General features: G+C 63.1%; 1 protein-coding gene across 1 annotated transcript in view; it reads right to left on the bottom strand.

Annotated features, from left to right (window-relative positions):
* PTPRN2 (protein tyrosine phosphatase receptor type N2) overlaps window positions 1–23,778 on the bottom strand; it is a 319,743-nt gene that overhangs the window by 189,568 nt on the left and 106,397 nt on the right. The window contains exon 3 of the mRNA XM_036230218.1: window positions 20,534–20,647. Within this exon, the coding sequence (XP_036086111.1) occupies window positions 20,534–20,647 (114 nt within the window). The remainder of the gene's footprint in view (window positions 1–20,533; window positions 20,648–23,778) is intronic.

The raw sequence follows: 23,778 nt of genomic DNA, 5'->3' as shown, positions 1-23,778 counted from the left end.
AGGCCCCGGGGGCAGGCGCCTGGCACGGGAGGTCGCGCCGCCGGGCGGCCCAGTGTGGCTCGGCCGCGCCCCGCGGGGAGCGCTCCGCAGGCCTTCCCCGCTGCGCCCAGGTCCCCGCCAACAGGTGTTCCAGCCGACGCCCCCCACCCCCCGAGGCTCCCGAAGCTCAGCACGTGACACGGGGGCCGGGGGCTCCGTGGTGCTGCCGTGTCCCCCACCTTCTCTCTCCAGCGCGCTCGGGGGCACACGCACGAGCCGCACCCACCGACCCAGCACTGGGCAGGAGCTCGCGGTCGGTCCGCCATGAGCTCAGCTCCCACACTTGGCTGGCCTTGCTGCTTGAGGAGGCTCCTGCTCTGGTGTTTGGGACGTGCTCATCGGGACCCCAGTAACACCCCACGGCTGAGCCAGTCCACGCTTTCTGCAACCCGCGGCCTCCCGGGCCCCTGAGGCTCCGTCTCCAGGGCCGGCCCAAGGCCTCCGGGCAGCTGGAAACCTGCTCTGTCCTCCTCGGAGGGTTCCGAGCACTGGGAAGTGCAGGTCTCACTTGGCTTTCGCTCGGCATGAAACCCAGGGCCCGGTGGGACCCACGCACGGGCACGGAGAGCCCGGCCGCCCACGCGCCCAGGTGGCGCTGGAAGCCCCGCCCCCTCCACCCACCATGCGGCCCATCCAGCTCACCCCCCGCCTCGAACTTCAAAATGAGCTGAAAAGAAAGAAAGACAGCGATCAGCTGGATGACAACTTTCCTTTAAATGGGGCTTTTCCTGGTGTTCGGAGGCTCCCCACACGGAACCCGCCCTGGATGAATGAGCTGGGTGGACGCCCAGGCCGCAGCGCTCCACAATGGGGCCGCCGAGGGCGGGCGCCTCGGCACACCTCCTCACCTAACGCGCCTGCAGGTTCGCCTCCGGGTGTCGTGGGGAGCGCCCGCGGGCAGGGCAGCTGCTCCATCACTGCGATCACAGTCAGCTGCCCCCGAGCGGGGACACTGTGTGCGTAACCCACGGGCACCTGCGGGCGGCCTCTCCGCTCCTGCCCCCGCTCACCCTCCCCGCGGCACAGCTCGTCGGGAAGGTGAGGGGGCCAGAGTCTGGGGCCTGCTCAGATAGGGCCAGAGAAGGAGGTAAGAAATAGGGAAAAGGCAGAACATCGCATCATACCCAGTCGCCCTCGGAGGGCGGCAGGGCGCAGAGCTGACCCGTCCAGGGGACTGTGGACAGCGGGCCTCACGGCGGGCCATCTGGCAAAGGGGAGCCACGAGGAGCGGGCGGCGGGGCGGCGACCGGGCACCAGCGAGGCCGGCGGTGAAGGACGCGCCTCGCAGACCGGGCCTCAGGGCCGGACACGGTGCCCTTTCCAGCGGAGCAGACGTGAGAGCCCAGTTACTTTCAAAGACTGAATTCAGAGTCCGTTTAACAGCTCAAAGCCCCGTTAAAAGGTGGAGTTGCAGCACTCCAAGTTGAAAGGTTTTCATTCATTGGTTGAATCGCTGTGAAGACCAGCGACGTTATCCAAACGTCTGTCCATCACGGTGCCGACATGGGGGCCGCTGCTGGGGGACCTGCCCGTGGGCCTGGGGGTCACGCGCCGAGGGGGGTGCCACGCCCGCTGCCCGCGCCCCCTGGACGCCGGGCCCCTCCACCCTCTTGCGCCGCAGGGTAGAGGAGCCGCGGTGCAAACGCCCAGCCTGCTCCCGCCTCGTCCGGCCCGCGCTGCGCACACACACCTGCGCGGGGCACTCAGGAAGCACTTTGATGAAAGAGGCTGGGCGGCCTGACCCCGCGCCGTGCGAGTCCAGACTGCTGGTCAGGACGGGGCCACGGAGACCAGGCGGACAGCCAGGGGCCGCGGAGAGCCAGGCGGACAGCCAGGGGCCGCGGAGAGCCAGGCGGACAGCCGGGGGCCGCGGAGAGCCAGGCGGACAGCCGGGGGCCGCGGAGAGCCAGGCGGACAGCCAGGGGCCACGGAGACCAGGCGGACAGCCAGGGGCCGCGGAGAGCCAGGCGGACAGCCAGGGGCCGCGGAGAGCCAGGCGGACAGCCAGGGCCGCGGAGAGCCAGGCAGACAGCCAGGGGTCGCGGAGAGCCAGGCGGACAGCCGGGGGCCGCGGAGAGCCAGGCGGACAGCCAGGGGCCTGCGTGCGCGGCGGTCCCCGTAGCCAGCCGCGGGAGGCGGACAGCGTGCGCGCTCCCCCTCGGCGTCCACGGGTGTCTGAGCAGCCGCGTGTCCACAGCCCTCCCGGCGACGCTCTCGCAGGTGGCCCCAGGCACCGCTCGACATGCGATCCGCGGCTCAGAGGAAAGGTGGATGTGGCTTGGCATCGCACCCCTGGGACCCTCAGCCAAGGGGTTGATCCAGAGCTTGACGGGCGTGGGGCTGCCAGGCGCCACGACAACCGGGCCAGGAGTCTGTGCCGGTGGCGAGAGGTGAACCCCGTGACCCTCAGCCGCCTTGGGGCAGAGAGCTCTAAAGCCCCATGGGCCTTCCCTCCTCTCCTGCCGTCCCTGCCCCCTTCCGTAACTTAGCAGACCCAACCTGGACACCCTGCGGAGCCGCGGTGCCCTGCGTCCAAGTGCTGCGGCCTCGGACGGCCCGGGCTACGGGGACGCAGCCTCGGCAGCCGCCGTGCTCGGCTCGCCCTGCCGTCTCCGTCGCCCGCTGCGGCCCGTGCCCGTGGTGCTGCGGGGTCGCGGTCCTGCTCCTGTCGCTGTCTGCATCGTGACGGTAGCACAGTCGGCTCTGAACCACCAGCAAACACGCCTCGAACTCGAGTCACGGGGATTCTCAGAGGCAAACGTGCCTCGCCTCGGACTGCGTGATCAACTGAGCATCCGACAGTAAGTGAGTAAACGCTGGCGAAGCTAGGCCAGCAGCAACTTAGAATTAAAGCGCACGATTACGTAACTCAGAACGAACAGCCATGAACGACTCAACACATCAGTAGGACAGGATTCGTCGAGGTCCCTCCCCACACCGCAGGCGTCTCGGCAGCGGCGGGTCTGAGGGCGGCGGGGGTCCTGCCAAGCATTCCAGCTTGGTGTTCAGACTTCTCCGTAGACACTGCCAGTTTCTACGTGCCAAGTTCAGTAAACGTTAAGAACTCACTCAACGGACTACGAATATGTAACTTTTACTTATGTGCACAGATGAATTGATTTGAAATTCTTTAAAAGTCACAAAACGGACCTCCCCTGCCTCGATCCGTCACAGCCCAAGCACTTGGCACGGAGCAGGCCCCCTGGTCCACACCGAGCTCACAGCCTCCCACCGGGCGGGCGGGGACCGGCCTCTGCCCAGCCCGCCCGGAACTTCCAGGTGTGAGAAGGGAGGGGGGCCTCCAAGAGAGCCCTGGGCGTAAGATCGCCCAGCGAGCTCCCTCGCCACACACGCCGGCGTCCAGCGTCTCGTCCTAGAACGACGCTGGTCACAGGCGTGCGTCAGCAGTGGCCCTGGGCCCCGGGCGCCCCCCAGCGGCGTCTCGGTCACGAGCGAGCTTCTCACGTTGACCACCCTGCGCGCGCATGTTCTTGTGTGATCACTCGCTTGCTTCGGGTACGTTTCCTTAGTTGGCTCTTACGGATTTAGCCAATTCTCGCTTTCGGAGATTCCTGGCTGGGATCCCCTTTACGGAGAAGGGCAAAGGGCGCGAAGGAAGCTGAGGCGGGTGGGGAGTGGCCAGCGGGAGGAAGCTGGACTATCGCGGGGAAGAAAGGGACGATCCGGCCGGAACGCATCTCCGTCCAAACGGAGTGGGTCCTCACGAGAACAAGGCCCCGAGGACCCTCCTGCCGCAGAGGCGCGGGCACGCCCCGGTCTGCAGGGTCCCTTCGGGGCCTCAGCCGTCTTCATGCATAGGCTGGCTCACCCCACTCTTTGCAAACCCCTTGGTCTCCAGGGTCAAGAATAAGAATGGCAAAGAGGAAAAAAACGGCACAGATGACAGAGGCTCCGTCCGTCCCTCTGGCGACCAAATCGAAGTCGTGACGGAAACAAGGAGCAGCAGCGAGGAAAAAGCGCCCAGGATCTTGACGAATAAGCCACACGACCAGAGAGAAACCCCAGAAGGCACCCTGCAACGGCAGAAGGCAGGACGGGGCGAGCGCGCGGGCCGGCCCGGTCCCCACGGGCCGAGCGGGACGGAGGCTCTGACAGCGGCAGCGGCAGCCGCCTCTGAAGGGGGCCGCGGGGACAGACCTGCTCCTGCCGAGCACCAGGGCTGGTCCGGCTGCACGCAGGGGGCGCCGGGGCCGTGCGGGGGACACCGTCGGGGCGAGGGCCCAGGCGAGGCTCGCTCTGTGCAGAGGCGTCCTCTGTTCCCAGCTGACACTCCCCCGTCCCAGTGCGTGGACTCAGCGCCACCCTAGCCGCGACGTCATCAAACTGGATCACAGAGGTCGCTCCACCCGGAGGATGCCCTGAAACCCCGCCTCCCCCAACTCGCGGCCACACGCGAGCCACATCCAGGTGTGTCCTCAGCGAGTCAGGTGCCCCTTGCTGAGCAGCACCCAGGTCACACTGGAGGCCTCGGCTCCTGGTGTGGCCTTTTGAGGCAACTCTAAGCGCGGCATCTCTGGATCGCCTGCTGAACCCTAACGGGTGGCCCTGGAGGGGCACAGGCTGGGGCTAAGTTTGACCTGCAGCTGACCCCTCTCAGGACAGAGCCACTGGACACCTACTTCACAAATCCACACCAATAAGACCGGGAGACTTAGGAGCTTTGCTTCGTACATAGAAACGGACACAGAAAGGCAGCCAAAATGGGAAGACAAAGAGGCAGAAACCATACGAGAGAGCAGAACAGAGATCCAGTTATAATAGGGTCAGATAATCTAACAGATGCAGAGCTCAAAATGCTGCTTATCAAGATGCTCAATGAACTTTTGGGAAGCGTGGAGAACTCCAACAAAGAGATAAAAATGGAACTGGGAATTACAAAAGGGAACCAGTCCGAAATGGAGAACGCATTATCCGAGATGAGGAGTATATTAAATGGAATAAACAAAGGAATGAACAGAGCGAAAAGGATCAAACGCCCCATTGAGAGGACGAGAAAGCCAAGGGCGCTCAGTCAGAATGGCGAGGAAGAAGATGCCCAAACTATAACAACAGTTTAAGGAGCATATGGGACGGTACTAAGGGTCAAAATAGCCGTCGGACAGGTGCACCTGGAGGGAAACAAAATGTCGAACAGCTTTTTGAAGAAATAATGATGAAAAACGGCCCTAACCTGGCGAGGAAAATGGACATAAAACCCCGGGAAGCTCAGAGAATCCCCAAAACTAGGACTCCAAAGAGGCCCACACCAGGACTCATCATAAGTAAAATGCCAGAGGTTAAATGCAAAGAAAGAATATTAAAAGTAGCAAGAAAAAGGCAGATAGTTACCTACAAGGGAACACCCGTAAGACTGGCAGCTGATTTCTTAAAAGAAACCGTGCAGAACAGAAAGGCTTAACAAAAAAATATCTGACGTGATGAGGACCCAGGATCTACAACCGAGAATACTCTATCCAGCAAAGCTATCATTTAGAGTCGAAGGACAGATAAAGAGCTTCCCAGACTGCCCCCCCCGCCCCAAAAATGTTAAAGGAATTCATCACCACCAAGCCAGTATTACAGAAAATGTTGGAGGGACTTTTTTAAAAAGAAAAAACATGTATCGAAAATAGGAATAAAGAATGGTAACAACTACACTCCTATCAATAAGTACCTCAAATGGAAAAAAATCAAGTGCTCCAACAAAAAGACAGAGTGGCTGAAAAGATAAGAAAACAAGACCCCTACGCATGAAAAGGAGATGGGAAAAGATGCTGCTGTGAGGGACCTAGAAGGTAACTTAAGTCAGAGAAAGATAAACAGGATAGGATTTCACTTATATGCGGAATTTAACAAATAAAAAGGAAAAACCAATCAAAAACAGACACGAATACAGCGGACACTTTGGCGATGAACAGACGGAGGGAGGGTTGGGGGGATGCGAGACGGGGTGGAGGGTCGAAGAAGTAAAACTCAGCCGCTGCCGCGTGGTCACGGGGTGGGGCGACGGGGAAGGCAGCCGGCAGGGGGGCGACGGGGAAGGCAGCCGGCAGGGACACGACGGCCCGGCGGCCGGGGGGGGGGGCCAGTGGACTGCACAGGTGGACGCCATGGATGTCGAACCAACGTGCTGTGTACTTAAAACTAATTACGATAAATAAATTTTGAGAAGAATAAGAATGGCGAGTACATTTTTAAAAGCTTGGGTCCCAGGGTAATTCTCTGTTCACAGGTGTTATAAGTGGCTCTTGTAGAAGTAGAGAAATAGCTGAATCACAGCATCTTGAATTTTAGGCATTGCTCGCCAAAGACACCGAAGAGGTTTCCCCAGAGAGCACACGGTTGTGCATTCTAGGGCCGAGCTGTGTTTCTCCATTCCCACCGGGTCCCTCTCTTTCCACCAGCACGTGGTCCCACCCCGACGCCGTTGCAGGCGGCACACGTGGCTCACGCGGTCGTACCCCGGGCGGAACCTGGGCCCGGACGTGAGCCGGCGTCTGAGGGTCCGACACTCAGGGCGGGGCCGAGGCGGGCCGGTGCAGGGAGGTGCGAGGTCACCGCTGCGGGCGCGGAGTCCTCTGCAGTGAGACGCGGCTTCGTGGACTTTCTTCACGGACCCGGGGAGCGCAGTGCACAAGTGCCGGGGGAGGCACCGCAGACGTGCGTGGACGGGCGCGGCGCTCACCGGGGGGCCGTGCGGAGACGGGCCAGGAGGCAGGCGGAGCCACGCAGCCGGTGGGGGACCCCAGCGCACGCACCGGCAGCCACGGCAGCCACGCAGCCGGTGGGGGACCCCAGCGCACGCACCGGCACCCACGCCCACTGCTCTCACCTGTTGGCCACCCGCAGTGCTACTCCCCTGACTGAAAACCACTCCAGAGAGAGCTTCCCAGGGGCTCCAAATCAGGAGCTAATTGGAGTGCGGGAAAGGGAAGAGTTGTCTAGCTCTAGTTCTAGAATGAAGTCCGTTCCTCCCTGTCACGCGTTTGCCGCCTGTCCCCCAACTCTGCCCTCTCTGGTCCTTGCCCATCGCCCTGTTTCCTGGGGATGCTGGCCGATTCGGGAAGCTGGGAGCTTTTCCTGAGCTCGGGGTACGAGACTCTGGCTTGGTTTGCACGCATCGCGAATCCGAGCTTCTGTTCCCAAGATCACACGGCAGCATTATTTGCTTCTACGTCGCGTCCCCTGGACTGTGGCCTCCCGTCTTGGTGGTGCTACGGTGCCAAGCCCACTACTTCAGCAGTGGACAAAGCAAGACGCCCTTCCCCAGGCACGCAGACTCCAATCCGCCGGGCAGAGGAAGGAGAAGGGTCTTTAACGCTTCCATCCAAAGCAGAGCGAGGCCCAGAGGCGCCTGCGCCCAGCGGTCACTTCCACTCAGCGCGCGGCCGGAGCTGGCGTCCGGCGAGAGGGTGGGCAGCGCGCGAGCCCTCCTCTGCCCCCTGCCCGGCCACCGCGGTGCGAGCCCAGCGCCAGGCGCACCGCGGGCTGGAGTGCAGAAGCCCCACTCCGACCCCGAGGCTCTAGCTCTCTCAGCCTCCACGGAAGGGGCCGGAGGCGCCGGGAGCCGTGCCGGGAGCCGCTGGGCCTCGCTCTGTTCTCCTCTGTCTTATGCTCACAGCACAGACTGATCCCCGATCTTCGAACTTGACCTTTGCTTTCTCTGGTTAAATTCGTGGAAAGGAACTCACTGCCCTTTGCTTCCCCTCCACGGCCCCCCCAACCATTCTGCCTGAAGAGATGTTGGCAGGTACAGTTGCTGTTTCTACTCAGAAAGACCGGATCGGCGCACGCAGAGGAGGTCAGCGCTGCCCGGGGCTCCGGACTGCCGCTCGGAAACGCCCTTGACGAACGACCCGGGCGGAGGCTGCGCGGCGGGAAGAGGAGCTGCTGCTGGCGTCACTTACCGGGCTCGGGCGCTGGGTCGTGCTCCGGGCCACCGCCCGCCAGCCCGGCCACGCGGAGGGCGGCTGGACCGGGCGGTGCCGCGCTGCCCCACCACTGGGCGGCCCGGGGCCAGAAACGACCCGCGGGAGGGTGCCCTTCGCGACCCCAGCCAGCTTCCGGAAGCTCGGGGCAGGGCCGCGACCTCCGGGCCGTGCTCCGTTCTTCAGTGCGCTGTTCACGGAGCACCCATTACAACTCAGACGCGCTGCCGGCCCACGGCGCGCGGGGGGGCCCGGCTGGCACCAGGCTGCAGGTCGCCGGGGTCCCGCACGGGTCCCCGCCTGTCGCCTGTCGGCGGCTGCACCCGACACGGGCGTGCACACACCCAAGGGCGCCTCACGTAATCATCCCTGGCTTTTCTTCCAAATGTCCTTCAAACCATAGCGTGGCAGCCATTTTTTAAATTCTTGTGCGTTGGAGATTGTGTGATTTAGTAACTTCATTTCAGGGTAGCAAAGGGAGCATTACAAAATATTTGTTATAAAAAAGGGTCCAGGTCAGGTCTGACAAGGTTTAGACCCACCCGCCCAGCCAGTGTGAGGCCGTAAGGGTGACTCTCCGAAGTGGCCGTGGACCTGGGCCTGGAGGACTCGGGCAGAGGGGCAGGGTCCCGCCTTTGGAGACTTGAGCGTCAGGAGGCGGACTCGGAGCGGGAGAGCCGGAGCGCACCTGAGGTCCTATGGTCATCGGTCCATGCCGATGCCCAGCTGATGGCCCCTCGTCAACTGCCCAGGTGTGGTGCAGCCCCGTGGCCGGCCTGCAGGACCCTGCGTCAAGGACCCAGCCCACCCTGCTGAGCAGCGCTGCTGTCGGGGAGGTGGGCAGTCACCCTGCCCCCCGACTGCCTCAGGACAGAGCAGAACCGGGTGTGACTAGGGTTAGCCTTTCGTCTCCAGTGTCTTTGGCTGTTGGTACCCACCAGTTTCCAACAGAAAATAAATATGGAAAGGCAGTAACCACACTCAAGTTTCAATTATGACCCAGGGCGGTAGGGAGAAGTCATGCATAGTTAAAATGACTAATTTGCAAGGGGAATAAAGCACATTCCCAGATAAACCCAAGTCATTTCATTTCTGAAGAATTTAGTCGGAATATTTATTTGCTACTTGACAAAGGAGATGACAGATTTCATCAGGGATAAGAGCCCCTCCTCGGGCAGACAAAGACCGGCTCCAGGCTGCTTTTCATATGCAAATCCGCCCTGATTAGGTTAGCTCTTCTGCAGAGGGCCTCCCGGCCCTCCCCGCCCCCTGCACGGCTGCCCACTGAGGTGGGGCTGCAGGAAGCCAAGGAAACGCATGAGTCCACGAGGACGGGGACGGCCAGCGCCCGGGCAGCGGTGTGGGCGTCCGGCTGCCCCTGGCCGCCCTGCCCCCAGGCCCCCAGGCCAGCCTCCGGCGCCCCTGCCCCGCGCGCCAGGCTGGACACAGTCCCTGTGCGCCGACCCACTGCCAGTTCGGTTCTGGGGTTCCTTTAAACAACTGAATAATCCGAAAACGGGTGACTCACGGGGGAGGCTGTGTCAGCAGGCGGAGGAGGCCCCGGCTTCCCGCACCCCTCCCAGTGAGATGGCTCCACCGCCAGCTTGAATCCACCCTCTCGTCCTGCTGTGCTTCCAAGAGTTTGGTTATTTTGCTCCCCTCAAATATCTTACCCAGCAAATTTCACTGAACAAAGTGCCTGGAAAAAGCACCCAACAATGCAACTCAGAGGCGCCCCTTGAATAAAGGCATCACCCAGAAAATGCATTAAATTAGGATTTAATTGCTAGAAATTACTTTCAATTACTAAAAATTACGACAAATTACTTGTTGAATAGACACATTCTTTCACCATCATTAATAATTTAAAATTGCTAATTGCATGTAATTGTGAGTAATTTTTGTTCTTTGGTGAGCGGCAAGGTGCTGCATTATGCACGCTGCTTTGCCAGGCCTCACCCCACCCCTGGCCACCTCCTGGGGTGGCGGCCTCCGGGCCAGACCTCCTGGGAGAGAGAAGGCAGCTGTGGGGCCCGGGACAGGCCAGGGGGTGGCTGCCTCATGCCCCTCGGCCGAGGACAAGGAGACGTCCCCACTGAGGGCTCAGTCCCCGGCCGTCCTGCGGACAGTGAGTCTGGGTTTTCGAGCAAACCCGGATTCCCCAGAGAGCAGCGCCTCGGTGGTCGACATCTCCCTCTCCTGAAGTTCGCAGAGCCCTTCGGTCCTGCGCCTTCGAGCTGCACCTGCCGCCCACGCGGCGGAGCCTGCGACAGCACCCGAGCGGGCCGCCCGCCCGCCCTCTGCAGGGGCTCCCCCTTCCCCCCAGCCCTCTGCGCGGGGGCCCCTTCCCCCCAGCCCTCTGCGCGGGGGCCCCCTTCCCCCACCAGCCCTCTGCGCGGGGGCCCCCTTCCCCGCCCGCCCTCTGCCCGGGGGCCCCCTTCCCCCCCCAGCCCTCTGTGCGGGGGGGCCCCCTTCCCCCCAGCCCTCTGCGCGGGGGGCCCCCTTCCCCTCCCAGCCCTCTGCGCGGGGGCCCCCTTCCCCCCCCCCAGACTCTCCCACTCGCACACGCTTCCATCCCCTCCTACAGCCGCAGCTTCCCCTGGGCGCCCCGTGACCTGGCGGCCCCGAGGGGGCCTCCCCACGGCCCGGTTCCCCCCACTGCTCCTGGGCTGTGCCCCGGGTGGTCCCTTCCTCCTTCGTACCCTGGCCTGAGAGTAGCCACAGCCATGCCTGGCCCAGGGCGCGAGGACCGAGTGTTTCTCTGGGAGTCGGATTGGCCCCTCTGGCGACGCCCTTGGCCACCGAACCTTTCCGTGACACCGGGGACATGTGGAGAGCCAGCAGCGGTGAGCACAGGGCCTGCTGGCCCTCGGCTGACCCCCGACAGGAGCCGCTTCCTCCGGGCTCGCCTCTCACACGCGTGTGCACGGGAGCCTCTCACACGCGTGTGCACGGGAGCCTCTCACACGCGTGTGCACGGGAGCCTCTCACGCCCACGCCCCACCTCCCTCAGGCGCCGGTCGGTGGGGAAGTGCGCCTTCGAGACGCACGGGTCCGAGCGCGCTCAGGTTTGCTTTCTATGACGTGCTCAGGCAGGTGCGGCTTGGCTTCGGGACGGCGCCCCCAGACCTGCCTGGCGCCCCCCTCAGCTCCCGGGACGGCCTGGGGCTGCGCGGAGTCAGCGTCCTCGGCCGCTGGCTGACAGGGACCCCGGGAGAGCCCGCCTGGGCGGGAGGCACGGCCAGCGCCCCCCACGTCCAGCCCCGAGGCTGCAGGCCTCGCGTCTGCTTCAGGATGAGTTCAGAAGCGGGCAGCCGGAGGGGGCCGCACAGGCGGGGTGTGATCGGTGCTGCCCCAGGCCCCCAACCTCGCGGGCCGGCCCGGCCGGCAGGAGCGGTGTCGGCGCAGACGGCGGGCTCGGCTCCGCAGCCGACGCTGGCCGTGGGCGCCGGGCCGGGGGCTGCGGAGACCGTCACCGCCGCGGCTTCCCGGAGCCTCCCCCCCGTCTCGAAAGTCTCATCTCCACACTGACCGGGGAAGAGGGAAAAGCCACGCTGGCCCCGCTCCCCGCGCCCTGACCGCGGGCCCCGCCGGGGGGGCCTCAGCGGCACCGCGGCTCCTGCCCACCCGCCGAGGGGCAGACGGAAGCCGGCGGCTCCCACGCTGCCCGCAGGCCCCAGCTGTGGGGTGCGCCGCACAGGGCCGCAGCTCGAAGCCGGGCCCGTGGTCAGCTCCGCGGGGCCAGCTGCCCTCTCCGTCCCGCGCCCCTGACTTCTGGTCTGAAAAGAGAGGCTCTCAGAGGGCTAAGCCCTGACGCCCCAGAGAGAACACGCCGGTCGCCCGCGTGAGGGGCAGGCGCGGTTGCTCCGTGCCCCAAACACTCGCCAACACAAAAGGGAGGTCAGACCGTCACCTGCACGTGACCCAGGGGGAGACGCCTCTCAGAAGCGGAGGCATCACCTCCCCAAAGCGCCTGCATGGCCGACGCCCGCTCCCCCGGCCTCCCCGTGAAAGCTTCCAGAAGGACGTAGGACTCTCCTTCCAGATGCAGTTTCTCCTGGACAAAGTCGTGGGCACCACCTGCCTCCTACCACATGACCTCGCACCCCCCAGAAAAGAGGGGGTCAGGTCATCCCCCACTTCCTGGCTGGAACTGACCCACGACCGGTTCCACCGAGTGTACCCCAACACACAAAGCTTAGTTGAGCACACTGATCCACAGCGGCTCCCGACCCGCCCCAAAGCTCTTACAACGCTCGTCTCCCACAGAGTGAGATCTCGTTTCAGGCTCTGACGTGTCTCCCAGGCCTCTCTCCACGGGCCTCGGGAACATGAAATGCGCCACCCCGAAGCCGGACAGTCGCCGGCCCTGCAGCCACAGCCTCCCGTGCAGCTGGCTGTCCCCCTCATTCCCAAGCTGGGGACCCAGCCAGAAGCTGGGGCTCTCTCCATGCGGGAGCCCAAGTTCAGAGAGGTAAGCGTGCCCGGGGACTTGCTTAAGAATGGTGCTGGGGGGAGGCAGCTGTCCGAGGCCCGGGGCAGTGGGTCAGCCCCGGGGTCGCAGGGCTCTGAGAGTCTGCTGAGGGGGGCGGAGGAGCTGCGGGGGCGCCCGTCCGCTGGGCCCGGGGAGTGGGGACAGCTCCCGGCCCCCACGTCTCCAGCGCTCACACACAGACCGTCTTTATGTGCTTAATTGGCCTTCCCCGGCCCGTTTTTGAAACTAGGTCTTTGAAGACCTTTCATTACGGTCCTGAGACAAAGGGAGAAAGCGCAGGGTTTGTGGAGAGAGACGAACAGATAGAAGCAGAAGCAGGAGGTGCAGATGACGACGGCCACGGGAGGGAGGGGTGAAGGGCGGGCGCGGAGCCCGGGGGCCTGCGGGGTCCCCCGACTCCGCCCGTTCACTTACAGGGGGAAAGGCGCAAACCGCTGACTTTCTGAGGCCGCGTTATCGATGTTTGAACGTTCCCCGACGCAGACCCGTGGAAGCGTTTTCTACGGGGAGTTTAGCTGCTGAGTTAGTTCGAGGAGCGGAAGCTCCCGGGGAGGCACGTGGGGAGGACGGGGAGCGGGGGAGTGGGGGAGCCGGGGCCTGCGCCCGCGTCTGTCGCACCGATCCGCACGCCGGCAAACGCTCAGCAGGGGCCTCTGGGTCTCGACGCTGCTCTTATTTACATTGCGGTGGGGTCTGGAAGCACGTGGAGCTCACAGTGGCCCCCCAGGCCCAAGGAACGAAGCCCAGTGAGAAGCCCGGGGTCCGGCTTCACGGTCGTGCCCGGCGAGCACGCCTCACGGAGCGCCCCAGGCCACGGCGCCCGCCCCTCCCAGCAAGCCCGCAGGCTTGGCGCTGGACTCCCCCAATTGATGGGGGGGGGCAGACAGACGGGACGGGGGTGTCGGAGGAGGACGCCGAGCCCAGCTCCTCTGCCCCGGGAGGGCTGGTTCTCACGCCCCCGCCTCCCGCTGCAGCGTGCAGGAACCACGTGGCCGACGTCGTCCCGGCGAACACGCCCAGACAGCGAACGTCCGAGGGCTGCAGCCCCCAGCCCCCCGCCTCCTCCCCTGACCCCGGCAGAGGCAGTTTGCATGAAGATTGTGAGCCAGTAACAGCCGAACCAGAGGAAACCCTGCTAGTTTTCTTGAGACTTAAATGGCTCAGATGTCCTGACCGGGGGAACTCATTTTGCGGGCAGAAATGGGATTCGCCTTTTAAAGGGGGGCACAGGCCGTTTCCGCTGGACCGAGCTCCCAACCCCGAGCCCGGCCATCGTCTCCCAGACTGGCCTTGTGGGACCTCACCTGTCCAGGGTCAGGGTTTTCTCTCCAGAGCAGGTTAAGGGGTGCCACATTCTGAGAGGGGTTCTGGCCTCCGATTGGTGAGGCCTCAGGCCCCCCGCCCCCCGCCAACCCCGTGGAAAGCCTTTGCCCGGGTCTGACAGCTTGTCGTGGAGCCTCTGTCGTGAGCAGCCTGGTCACCCTCAGGAGCGGCTTTTTTTAAATTTAAAGCGACGAAACAGAAGAAATCAGACTTCCGCCCGAGAAAGCTTCGGCGGACCTTTCCTGCTTCCTCTGAACAAAGTCTCACGCAGCGTGACAAGCGCATGGCCCCGAAGCCGACCGAGGGGCGGGTCCGCTCCTGGTGGGCAGGCGACCGGCGTGAAGACGAGAAGGCACACTTTGCTGCGGGCTCTGAGCCGAGGCGGACCTGGGCAAGAACGCGGCACGCGGCCTCAGAGCGAGCGTGGCAGCGGGTGCCGGGCTGCGGGGCGCTGTGGCCAGGAGGGTCGGCCCTGGGGCTCCGGCCTGGTCATCCGCTCTCGGGCCCACAGCCTCGGGCAGCGTGTGGGCCCCTCCTGCGGCTCGCCGCGTGGGCCGTCAGGCTGGGGTGGCTGCGCCTGTTCTGAGACACGCCGGGTACTGAATAAGGGGCCCCCGAAGTGACCAGATCAGCGACCGCACGCGGCTCGTCAGCCCCCCGCCCCCGACCCCGGAGGCCTCCAGCTCGCTCCGCACATCGAACAGGGAAAGAAGGCTGTGCGGCCAGGGGAGGCATTCGACTGCTCGGAAGAAACCCCGCGGGCGCGGGTCGCCAGCCAGCTTCTGTTCACCAGAGGCGAAGCAAGCAGGCTCTCCACCAGACAGCACGCAACGGGCACGAGCCTCCCGCCTCTCGAGGCAGGATGCCCGGGCCACGAAGTCAGGCCGGAGGCGCGACGCAGGGGCGGCCGGGCACCGAGGCCGCCAAGGGCCACGCTCTGCTCGGCGCGCGCCTCCTCGCCAGGGCGGAGGGCCTGCGCCCCGCTGCGAGACACGGGGCTGCCACCCCCGCCCCTCCCCGGGCGACCGAGCACGGACGTCGTGGCCGGGAGCAGGAGGAAGCATGTCGGTCAGCCAGTCAGGGTCGGGGCGTTGGAGCCGCGTGGTGGGTGGCGGCGTCAGAGCCGCGTGGCAGGCGGCGGCGGTGCCGGCTCCCGTGCGCACGGCCTTCTGGAACCCCCAGGGTCGACGCGTTGGCTCCTCACCGCGCCCGTTCCAGGGCGGCTCCGGCTCCGCTGCTCCACGGCCTTGACGGCGGCCGGGCATCTCCACGCTTGAGGATTCTAGACGAGGTTGGCGCAGAGCTGCACGCACGAGCAGATCTGGAGATCACAGGGCGCCCTGACTGGAGTGTGTTTATCGTTGTTTTATCCTGGTTTTCAGTCCGAGGTCTGGGGGGGCCTCCCCCCTTCATTTTAGTGAATAGACTAGATTTTGGTTGGTTTCTAATGCTGTACAAAAGGCGATTATCTATCTGCTTGCCATCTCGAAACTTGAGATTCCCTGAGTCAAGTAACGTAGAGTTTTGTGCCAAGAACGTAACCCGAACACAGCCGAGACGGGCCCTGGGCGGCGCTGGCTCCCGGTTCCCGAGGGCGCCCGGGAGCGGCACACGGGTGGGAGGGCACCCTCTGTCCGCACCACGGCTCCTGCATGTCGTGATCCAGCTCCGACGGCAAATGATCCTCACACAGCATTGCCGCTTCCCCGCAGAGCCAGCGAACACCCCGGAACCCTGCAAAACCGCAAGGAAGTACGATGCGGGGAGAAAGAGATGAAAGGGAGGGAAAGAAAGGGGGGGGGAGCCATTTCCAAACTGAGCTGTCCAGAGATCAGTGTGTAGTCATGTGCCCACGCGAGGCTAAAGGCTTTTATTTGATAATGCAAGTGGTACACAAGCCTGAAATGTGAATTATTTCAGAGAATAAGAGCCTGGTTCTCCATGACCTACACAGCTTTCGGCGAGGTTTAAGACCAGATTCCATCCCATACAGCCCAACATGGGTCCCCGCTCCCCGCCTTCCCGCTTCTCTCAGAAATGCAGGGGTTTTGCGCCATCTGGGAACCCTCCAGGTTTTGATGGGTCTCGATTTCCTCCTCTGCTGACACGTCCAATTCTCTTGAGGGGGGCGGCTCTGGTGTGTCTGGAATGAAGACTCCATGAAGCAAAGGCAGCCCCTGCTCCAGCATGTCCAGCGGCAGATGGCAGCCTGCCCCCACGAACGCCAGGCAGCCCCCGAATCCAGCTGCTGGCTCTCTAAGCTCTAATAGGGGTGAAATCCACTTGACCTCATACTTCAGAATTCAAATTCCAAGTCTCTAGTTTGCATGAGGAAAAAAAAAATCTGCAAGCTCTCAAGCCTTCGAAGTTAGAGACTCTAGTTTTAATCATAAGGGTAAGATGTAGTTTATGAGTATTTCTTGACCCTCCAAAGATATCTAAGCATCTCCCCAAAGACAAAAATGTGATCCCCGTCAGAGCAGCTCACGGACCGTGCCCCCCTCGGCCCCGCTCTCTGCGTGACGGAGGCCACGCGCCCTCAAATGTGCAGGCCCACGCTTGGGGCATCGTCACGACAGGACGGCCTGTGGACACGATGGATCTCCCACTCTGAAGGTAGACTGCACTCGCTGAATTTACAAGGAACAGCGTTTTGAAAATTTAATATATAAATTTTTTAATGATTATTGGCTAATTTATAACTCTTTTTGAAGAACTTTGTTTTTTATTTGTTTCTTGATGCTTGCCATTTCTTTTTGTGTATTTCTTACGGTCCGCTCTTTTCTTCAATATTTCCTTCTTTCTAACGTTTTCCACTTTGTTACCCTTTTTATCTTTTATTGTGAAATGTCTCAGGCACACACAAAGGAACGAAGTGAGATAACAAACAGGCTGTACCGACTGCCGCTCATGCGCAGAGTCCCCTCTGACCGCGCCCTTCTCTGGGCCTCGCCCGGAGGCGACAACTACCCTGACACCGTGCCCGACACCCCGTATGTCCCGTCCGGTTTTTACTGCGGCGCACACCACGGTTTTCCTCTTCTAGCTTCATCCGGCCTCGGGCTCTGCGCCGCCCGCGCGACCTTGTGTTTTGCTGTTCTCAACGCGTTGGCGAGGTCCAGCGATGCCGACACGCGAGCCTCTCGGTTGCCGACCCTGCTGGCTGCATGGTGTCGACTCCTTTTCTGGGTGATGGGTGTTTGGCTTTTCCCGTTTGCTTTCTATTACAATAGATGTAGCGGTGACTGTTTCGAGATGTTTCCTAGTGCACAGAGTATCCGACTACAAGTGGAAGAGCTGCAATGCAGGACTTTCATGGAAGCAAATTCATTGCCAAAATAGCACCCAAAGTGGTTGTCTCGACTGGTCCGAGAATTTCCAATTCGTCCTAGATTCTGTTCAGCACCTACGGCTGGCAGATTCTTTCACTTTTTCCCATCTTATACTTATGGAAATGATAACTTATGATTTTAACTTGAATTTCTCTGCTGTCGAGTGAGGGCAAGCAGCGATGTGTGAGCATCTTTGTGTTCTGGGCATTAATTTTTCATTGGTCTTATACACAGCAAATGTCTTCTTGCCTGCGCTTGCCTTTGCTGACACACAACACTTAAGTCGTGGTATTTCAGTCTTTCGGTCTTGTTCCTCTGCGATTTGCACTTTTGCATCTTTGGGGGGAAATCGTGTCCCTCCTGACAAGCACGCTTTAGAAGTTCCTTGTGTGAGGTCTACTAGTTGGAAACTCGGTTTCCGTCTGTTTGTAATTGCTTCCTTCTCCTTTGGTTGTAGCCGAGGTGGACACACCATTCTAGCCGACGGCCGTTTTCCCGGCGTCTGAGGGATTCCCCACCGTCGTCCACCTTTATTGCTGTTGAGAAAGGTGCTGCCTGGACATCACTCTCTCTCAAGCGCGTTTCGCTTGGCTGTTCCCGAGTCTTCTCCTGGACTCGGGTCCCCTGCCGCGCCGTCGCGATGCGCCCAATTTTGATTGTTTTATTTCGGAGCGTCCCGCTGGGGACTCACGTCCTCCTTCGATGAGCAGTCTCCTGCCTTCTTGAGTTCTGGACGCGCCTCGCCCGTCCTCTCAGAAGTGGCCGCTCCTGCATTCGCTCTGCTATTTCCTTCAGGAATTTTTATTTGGCGTCGCTTGGACCTTTGATCTCCGCGCCCGCTCTCGTGTGCCTCCCGTCTCTTAGGCCGCATTTTCGGTGCCGTCGCCAGGTCTGTACTCCGGTCCCGCCGCCCTCGCTCCGTCCGCGGCGTGACCAGCTCCCGCCGCCCTCGCGCGTGGCGTAACCAGCCGTCTCATCCGCCCACGGAGTCTGTGGTTTTCGTGACCACGTTTTGCATTTTAAGACGTTGCAGTCGTTTTGTTTTAACCCGTCACTCCTTTTTCACTCCGATGCGTTTTTATGAGTGCTTGCGCTGTTTCCTCATTATTTCAAACAGTGACCAGCGAGGCCCTTCCAGCCTGCTCCATCACTGCCACGTCTCAGAGTCTGAGTCTTTTATCTGTTCCATCCTAGGGGCTTATGTCCTCTCGTGGTCCCTGCTTTTTGACAGAGGCGGGGCGTCTAGCTTGCCGCAGATCCGAAGTCGCTGCAGCACGGCTCCCCTTGGCTTCTGGTTCTCAGCGGCTCTGGGACGCTGTCCTGACCGATGCTGTTCCCGAGAAGGGCTCGCGGACACACGCTTCAATAGTGCCACCTTCAGAGTAACTTCAGAGATTGTTTTTCAGGAGCTTTCTTCCTAATGACATGCAAACAGTCCAGTTTCTTTTCTGTATAATGTAGTTTCTCACTGAAAAGCTTCCTGATTGTTTTATTGAACTCCGAATTGCATTTAGATGTTCTAAAATTCTCCACACTCGCAGCAGGATGTACCTCGCATCCCACAGCGGGGCCTGGCAGGGATTCTCAGGGGCCTGCCAGGCGCCCAGCCAGGCTGCGGCTTCCCTTCCACCGCTCGAAGCTGCGCCTCACTGTGGCGGTAAACTCAGAGACGCACAGATGCGGCCAGTGCGCAAGCCGGAGCCCGCGGCACCGCCCAGCGAGGCCCAGCGAGAAGCGAGGGCCCGACCCCCAGGGGCGCGGCGGGTGCTCGCTCAGGAGAGGGCAGGCGGGAGTGGGCAGGGCGACCCAGCAGGGGCGGCCACCCAGAGGAGCCAGGAGGGGCCGGTGCCCAGCCGCGGGGCGGGCGGCCAGGAGACGCGGCTCCGGTTCTGCTCGCTCCGTATCCCTACGGGATTCCTCCTCATTCTCTTTTAAGAATTACGACACTGTGTTAGTTTTTGGGTTTTTTTTAATTTGCTTTCTTGCATTTTGCTTTTGACATACAGCTCAATACAACAGGAGATTCCTGCCAGGAAATAAATCCATAGTTGTTTTTATGACAGCAAAATATGTGCCAATGAGTGACATTTAAATGCTGAATTTTAATGACTTGTCAGAAGAAGTGAAATGTATTTTTTTTAATTTAATACATGAGAGGACAATGTGTCCACCCATGCAATAATGCCGCCTCTGGGAGACAGGAAAGGTAAATAAAAGCGAACATGTTTTGGTGCTTGATGTATATATTTGTGTGAAGAAGGAAGTTGCACGATTAAACCCTGCTTCCCCTGCCTTCTTCGCGCAGCCGTCTCCCGGCGGCGAGGTGAGCAGCTGCCGGTCACGGGGACCAGCGTCGCGTCCGCGAGTGACCTGCGGGCAGTGACCTCAGAACAGCCGCGTCCCCAACCCCACACCGCGCGGACCAAGCGCAGGGGACCAGCAGGACCCGGTGCTCCCCTCGGGGAGACGCCGACCCCCCACACGTCCGGCGGAGGTCACCGGGGGAGGCTCTCGGACCGGGGCTCACGAGACGCGGCAGAGCGCGGAGGAGGCGGAGAGGACGGAAGCTCCGGACCGCACGGCGCTGCTGGACACGCGGGGTCGGCCGAGGGACCCCGAGGCGGTGGGCGCGCACACACTCGCGTGTTTGCACGTGTGCACGTGCATGTGAGCATGCCCGTATGCGTGTGCAGGGGATGCGCGTGCGCGCCGGTGTGCGTGTGTAACGGCGAACGTGTGTGCGCACGGAGCGTGGGTGTGCGTGCCTGTCCCTGTGTGTGCGCGCGCGCGTGTGTGCGGCGGGCGTGAAGGCGGGGACAGCCCAGGCTCCGCGCGGCGGCCGCACCGCGGTGCTCACCGGAGAGCCACAGGACAGGGCTTTACTCTGGCGACAGGCACAGGCCGTGAGCCCGCGGAGCCCGATGGTCTGGCTCCCTCTTGGTCTATAAAAGTGCGCGTGTTCGGTAAATCATAGCATACGTAATACTTTCCTCACTATTATAATTTGTTAAGTCATCTTAGCACCCCATGAAGCAAATAGGGAACAGGGGCCTCCCGCGACGGAACTGCATGACCACAAGTTGCAGACAGTGATGGGCAGGGGTGACTGGTCTGGACGGCGGCCCGGGCAGCTCCGGACGTGGTCTCCAGGGAGGAGTTGCCCGCCGGCCGCCAGGCCGCACTGCGACCTCGTGCGCCCTCCCTGTCCGCAGCACCGCCATCGTCCAGCACACGAGAACCGCCTCGCGCCTCGAGGGGACTCTGGGACGCCCTGCCGTGTGCCCACGCCCACCGCGACACCGATTCTGCATCGCCCGAGAGGCCCACGGGTGCCCCTGCGGAGCACGTGGCGCGACACCAGCCGAGAGCTCGGGCTGCTGGCCCGGCGGGGACGTGGCGCGGGCCGGGCCGCCTACCTGTGCGGGCCAGCTGCTGCGCGGCGGCTGTCAGCTGCTGCAGACCTGCCGGGGAGACGTCATAGCGGTACGCGTCCAGCGCCGGAAACTTCTGGCACCTTCCGAACACTCCATCTGTGAGAAAAGGAGGCAGAGAGGAAGGGGGAGTGACTTTCCCTTTTCAGAAAGGAGGACGACGCTGCTCACGCCCCTGCAGCGCGCCCCACGCGCCCTGTGCGGAGGCTGCGGGACGGGGCTGCAGGAAGCCGCCGGGCCCCGGGGAGCCGCGGAGAGCGCAAACGCGAGGCTGGAGGAGGGGGCCGGGGCCCAGCGCGGCCTGGTCTTTCAGTCCGCGCCCCGACCCTTCCTCCCCCGCGCCTGCCACCCCCACGTTCGGCAGTTTCCTGGCCGTGGCTTTCACGTTTTTGATGCGAAGCGTTGCTTCTGCCGGCCCAGTGGCAGAGGCATCGGTGACGTCCGGGCAGGGCTTCTGGAGGAGGCAGAACACCCAGGAAGCACAAACACGGATCTGGGAGCCGCAAGGGCAGCGGGCGCGTCTCCCACGCGGGCGCCACGCGGCAGCCCCGGCACGCCGGCTGGCGCGGCGCGGCGCGGAGAGGTGCTCGCACGGCCGCGAGCGCCCCGCGGGGGCCGATCCCCCCGCTCTCCTCCCTTTGTCTGCAGTGACAGGCCCGGCTCATCAACACCCTTTCGAACCACACCTTCCGATTAATCTAGGCCCCAATTAGTCTTCACTCGGCAAACTGTTCACTTTGAGACGAGCTTCCTGTGGGGGGTTCGAACATCCCAATCGCTGCCTTTCCGCACACAGAGCCTGATTCAGGGAGCCGCGCCGCGCGCAGGGCGGCCATCCGCAGACTCCGGCCGGGACGGAGGGAGGACGCCCCTCGCATCGTTCGCGGCAGTCTCTCTGCTCCGGGGGTCGCTGCAGGAAGCCACTCGCGTGCAGCAAGGTTACTTGGCAGACGCGCGTCCGCCCGGCGCCAGGCCGACCCGGTCGGTGCCGCGCTGCGATCACACGTGCGCCCGGACGGCCGGCGCCGTGGGGCTGGCGCAGTCGTCTTCGGCGGCGCGTGGCTTTCTGTGGGGTTCGCAAAGCCAGAGCCTCCGAGCGGACAGACTGGGGGCGGCCGTGGGGACAGCGCCCCGGCCGCCGGCCGCCTCCGCCACGCCGGGCTCTCCGCACTGGCCCGGGTCGCGAGCCTCGCCCACATCCACGCGGCTGCCGCATGCCCCCAGAGCGAGGCCGGGGCGCCCCCTCACCGCCGCCGCCCCTGAAACGCACAGTGCCGGCAACACAGACAATAGCGTCCCTGTTCTTTGATTTTCTTCTGTGCCGAGACCTCCGAGCCTGGGGGCGGCGGGTCTGTGCGGGGCGAGCATGCGGGGGGGGGCGGCGGGCAGGAGGGGAGAACCATGAAGCGCCATTTGGAGGCACCTGCGGCGTCCCCGTCACCTTCAGATGGAAATATCCGGACCGGAAGCAGCGTCTGCACGGTCCGACCCCACATGTCGCGGAAGGGGAGGCCGAGGCCAGGTGGGGACAGAGGCCACCCGCAGGGGCAGCGCCGAATGCAGGGAGAGGGGCCGGGTGCCCCGACCCCCGCCGGAGCCCTGCGCAGCGACCCCTCGGCCGCGCGGTCACCGCGTGCGTCCGACACCTCCCTCGGGAAGCCCACCGAATCACTCCCTTCACAGAGAAAACCGCCCAGGGGCATTTCCCATCTATTGGGAACGTCCCAGGCATGTTATTCCCTTCCCGAAGAACGATGGCATCATTCTTCAAATTCGGTTCGTGGTGTAGAAGGTCATAAGTAGATTCTCAGAAAAACGTTGATTTGCACGTGTTGTTCGTGTTGTTTGCACGTGTGCACATGTACATGTGTGTCTAGATGTGTGTGTCTATGCGTACCCGTGTGTGCATGAGCGTGCATACGTGTACACACATGGGCCGTGTGGGGTCTACATATGCGTGCTGTGCACGTGCGTAGATGTGCTCACGCGTGTGCACACGGGCGTTGCCCGTGTGCTTGCTGCGTGCATGTATGTGCATGTGTGTGCATGTGCTGTGTGTCTGTGTGCTGCGTGCATGTGTGTGTGTACACGTAACGCATACGTGGCCCGTAACGTTCGTGTGGCCGCCAGGCTCACGCGGGCCCGAGGACGCTGCTTTCTGACCGCGGCGCGCTCCTCCAGGAAGCTCGTCGCCGGCAACCGCGCCGCGCACCGGGCGCCTCGCCCGCCCGCACCCTCCCGGCCTCCCCGCCGTCCCCTCTGCAGCGCGGCGTGGGCCCTGTCGGCTACACCTCTCACCGCCACCCGTCCCCGGGCCGCCTGGCACCGTAACCTCAGCAAACGCCCGGCGCGTCCCGATCTCCCACGGGGTGGGCGGGCGGCAGAGCCGCCGGAGTGGCCACCGCTGACCCCGCCCTCGAGGAGCTGGGGGCTCGGGCACAGACGGGCAGCTCAGCCCCCGGCACGTGACTCGCCCCTCCCAACTGTGCTGTGGGCTCCGCGGACAGCACGCAGCGGCAACGGCCTCCTCCGGGGTGGGGGGGGCGGCACCTGCACGGGGCCGGCGAGGACGGCCAGGCCAGGGGCAGGCTCTGCAGAGGGAAGGAAGCACCTCGTCTCTGGGCCACAGGGACCGAGGGGACAGAGCTCCAAACCTGGAGCAGGCCGGGCTGGCCGGGCACAGCCTGAGGCCAAGAGGAGCCGGCCTCCTCCAGGGGCCATGGGGCTGCCGGGGCCTGGCGGGCAGCGCTGGCGTTTGGCCAGGAGCCACAGCAGTGAAGGGAGAGCCCGTCCCGAGGGGGGTGGCTCGGCAAGGGTGGCGGCCTGGAGCGGGAGGCTCGGCAGGTCCACAGGGCGGCCCCTCCCCCGAGCCATGGCGCAGGCTACGTGGTCCCCGGGCTGTTCTCATGGGCTCCACAGTCCCCAGGACATTCTCACGGGCTCCGCGGCCGCCGGGGGGTTCTGACGGGCGGCCTACACAGCTCCCGTGCAGCAGCACAGCCGTCGCTGCCAGCCGGCAGGGTGGGGACGCGGCACCGTCCTTCCGATGGCCGTGGCCCCGGGGAGCTGGGCCGCACCCGTCTGAAGGGGGACACCTCCCAGGCCCTTGGGCGGTGCTCACGGCAGCGCCACACACATGGCACGGAGCCGAAGGCCCGAGCGCGGGGAGCCCAGTGGGCTGAGGCTTCCCTCGATCCCACTGCCTAGAATGGCGTCCGCCCCTCTATTTT

This window comes from Rousettus aegyptiacus, unplaced genomic scaffold (genome assembly GCF_014176215.1).
Source record: "Rousettus aegyptiacus isolate mRouAeg1 unplaced genomic scaffold, mRouAeg1.p scaffold_m13_p_13, whole genome shotgun sequence".
NCBI lineage: Eukaryota > Metazoa > Chordata > Mammalia > Chiroptera > Pteropodidae > Rousettus > Rousettus aegyptiacus.
Note: the sequence above shows the minus strand (reverse complement) of the source record. Positions and strands in the feature narration are given on the sequence as shown.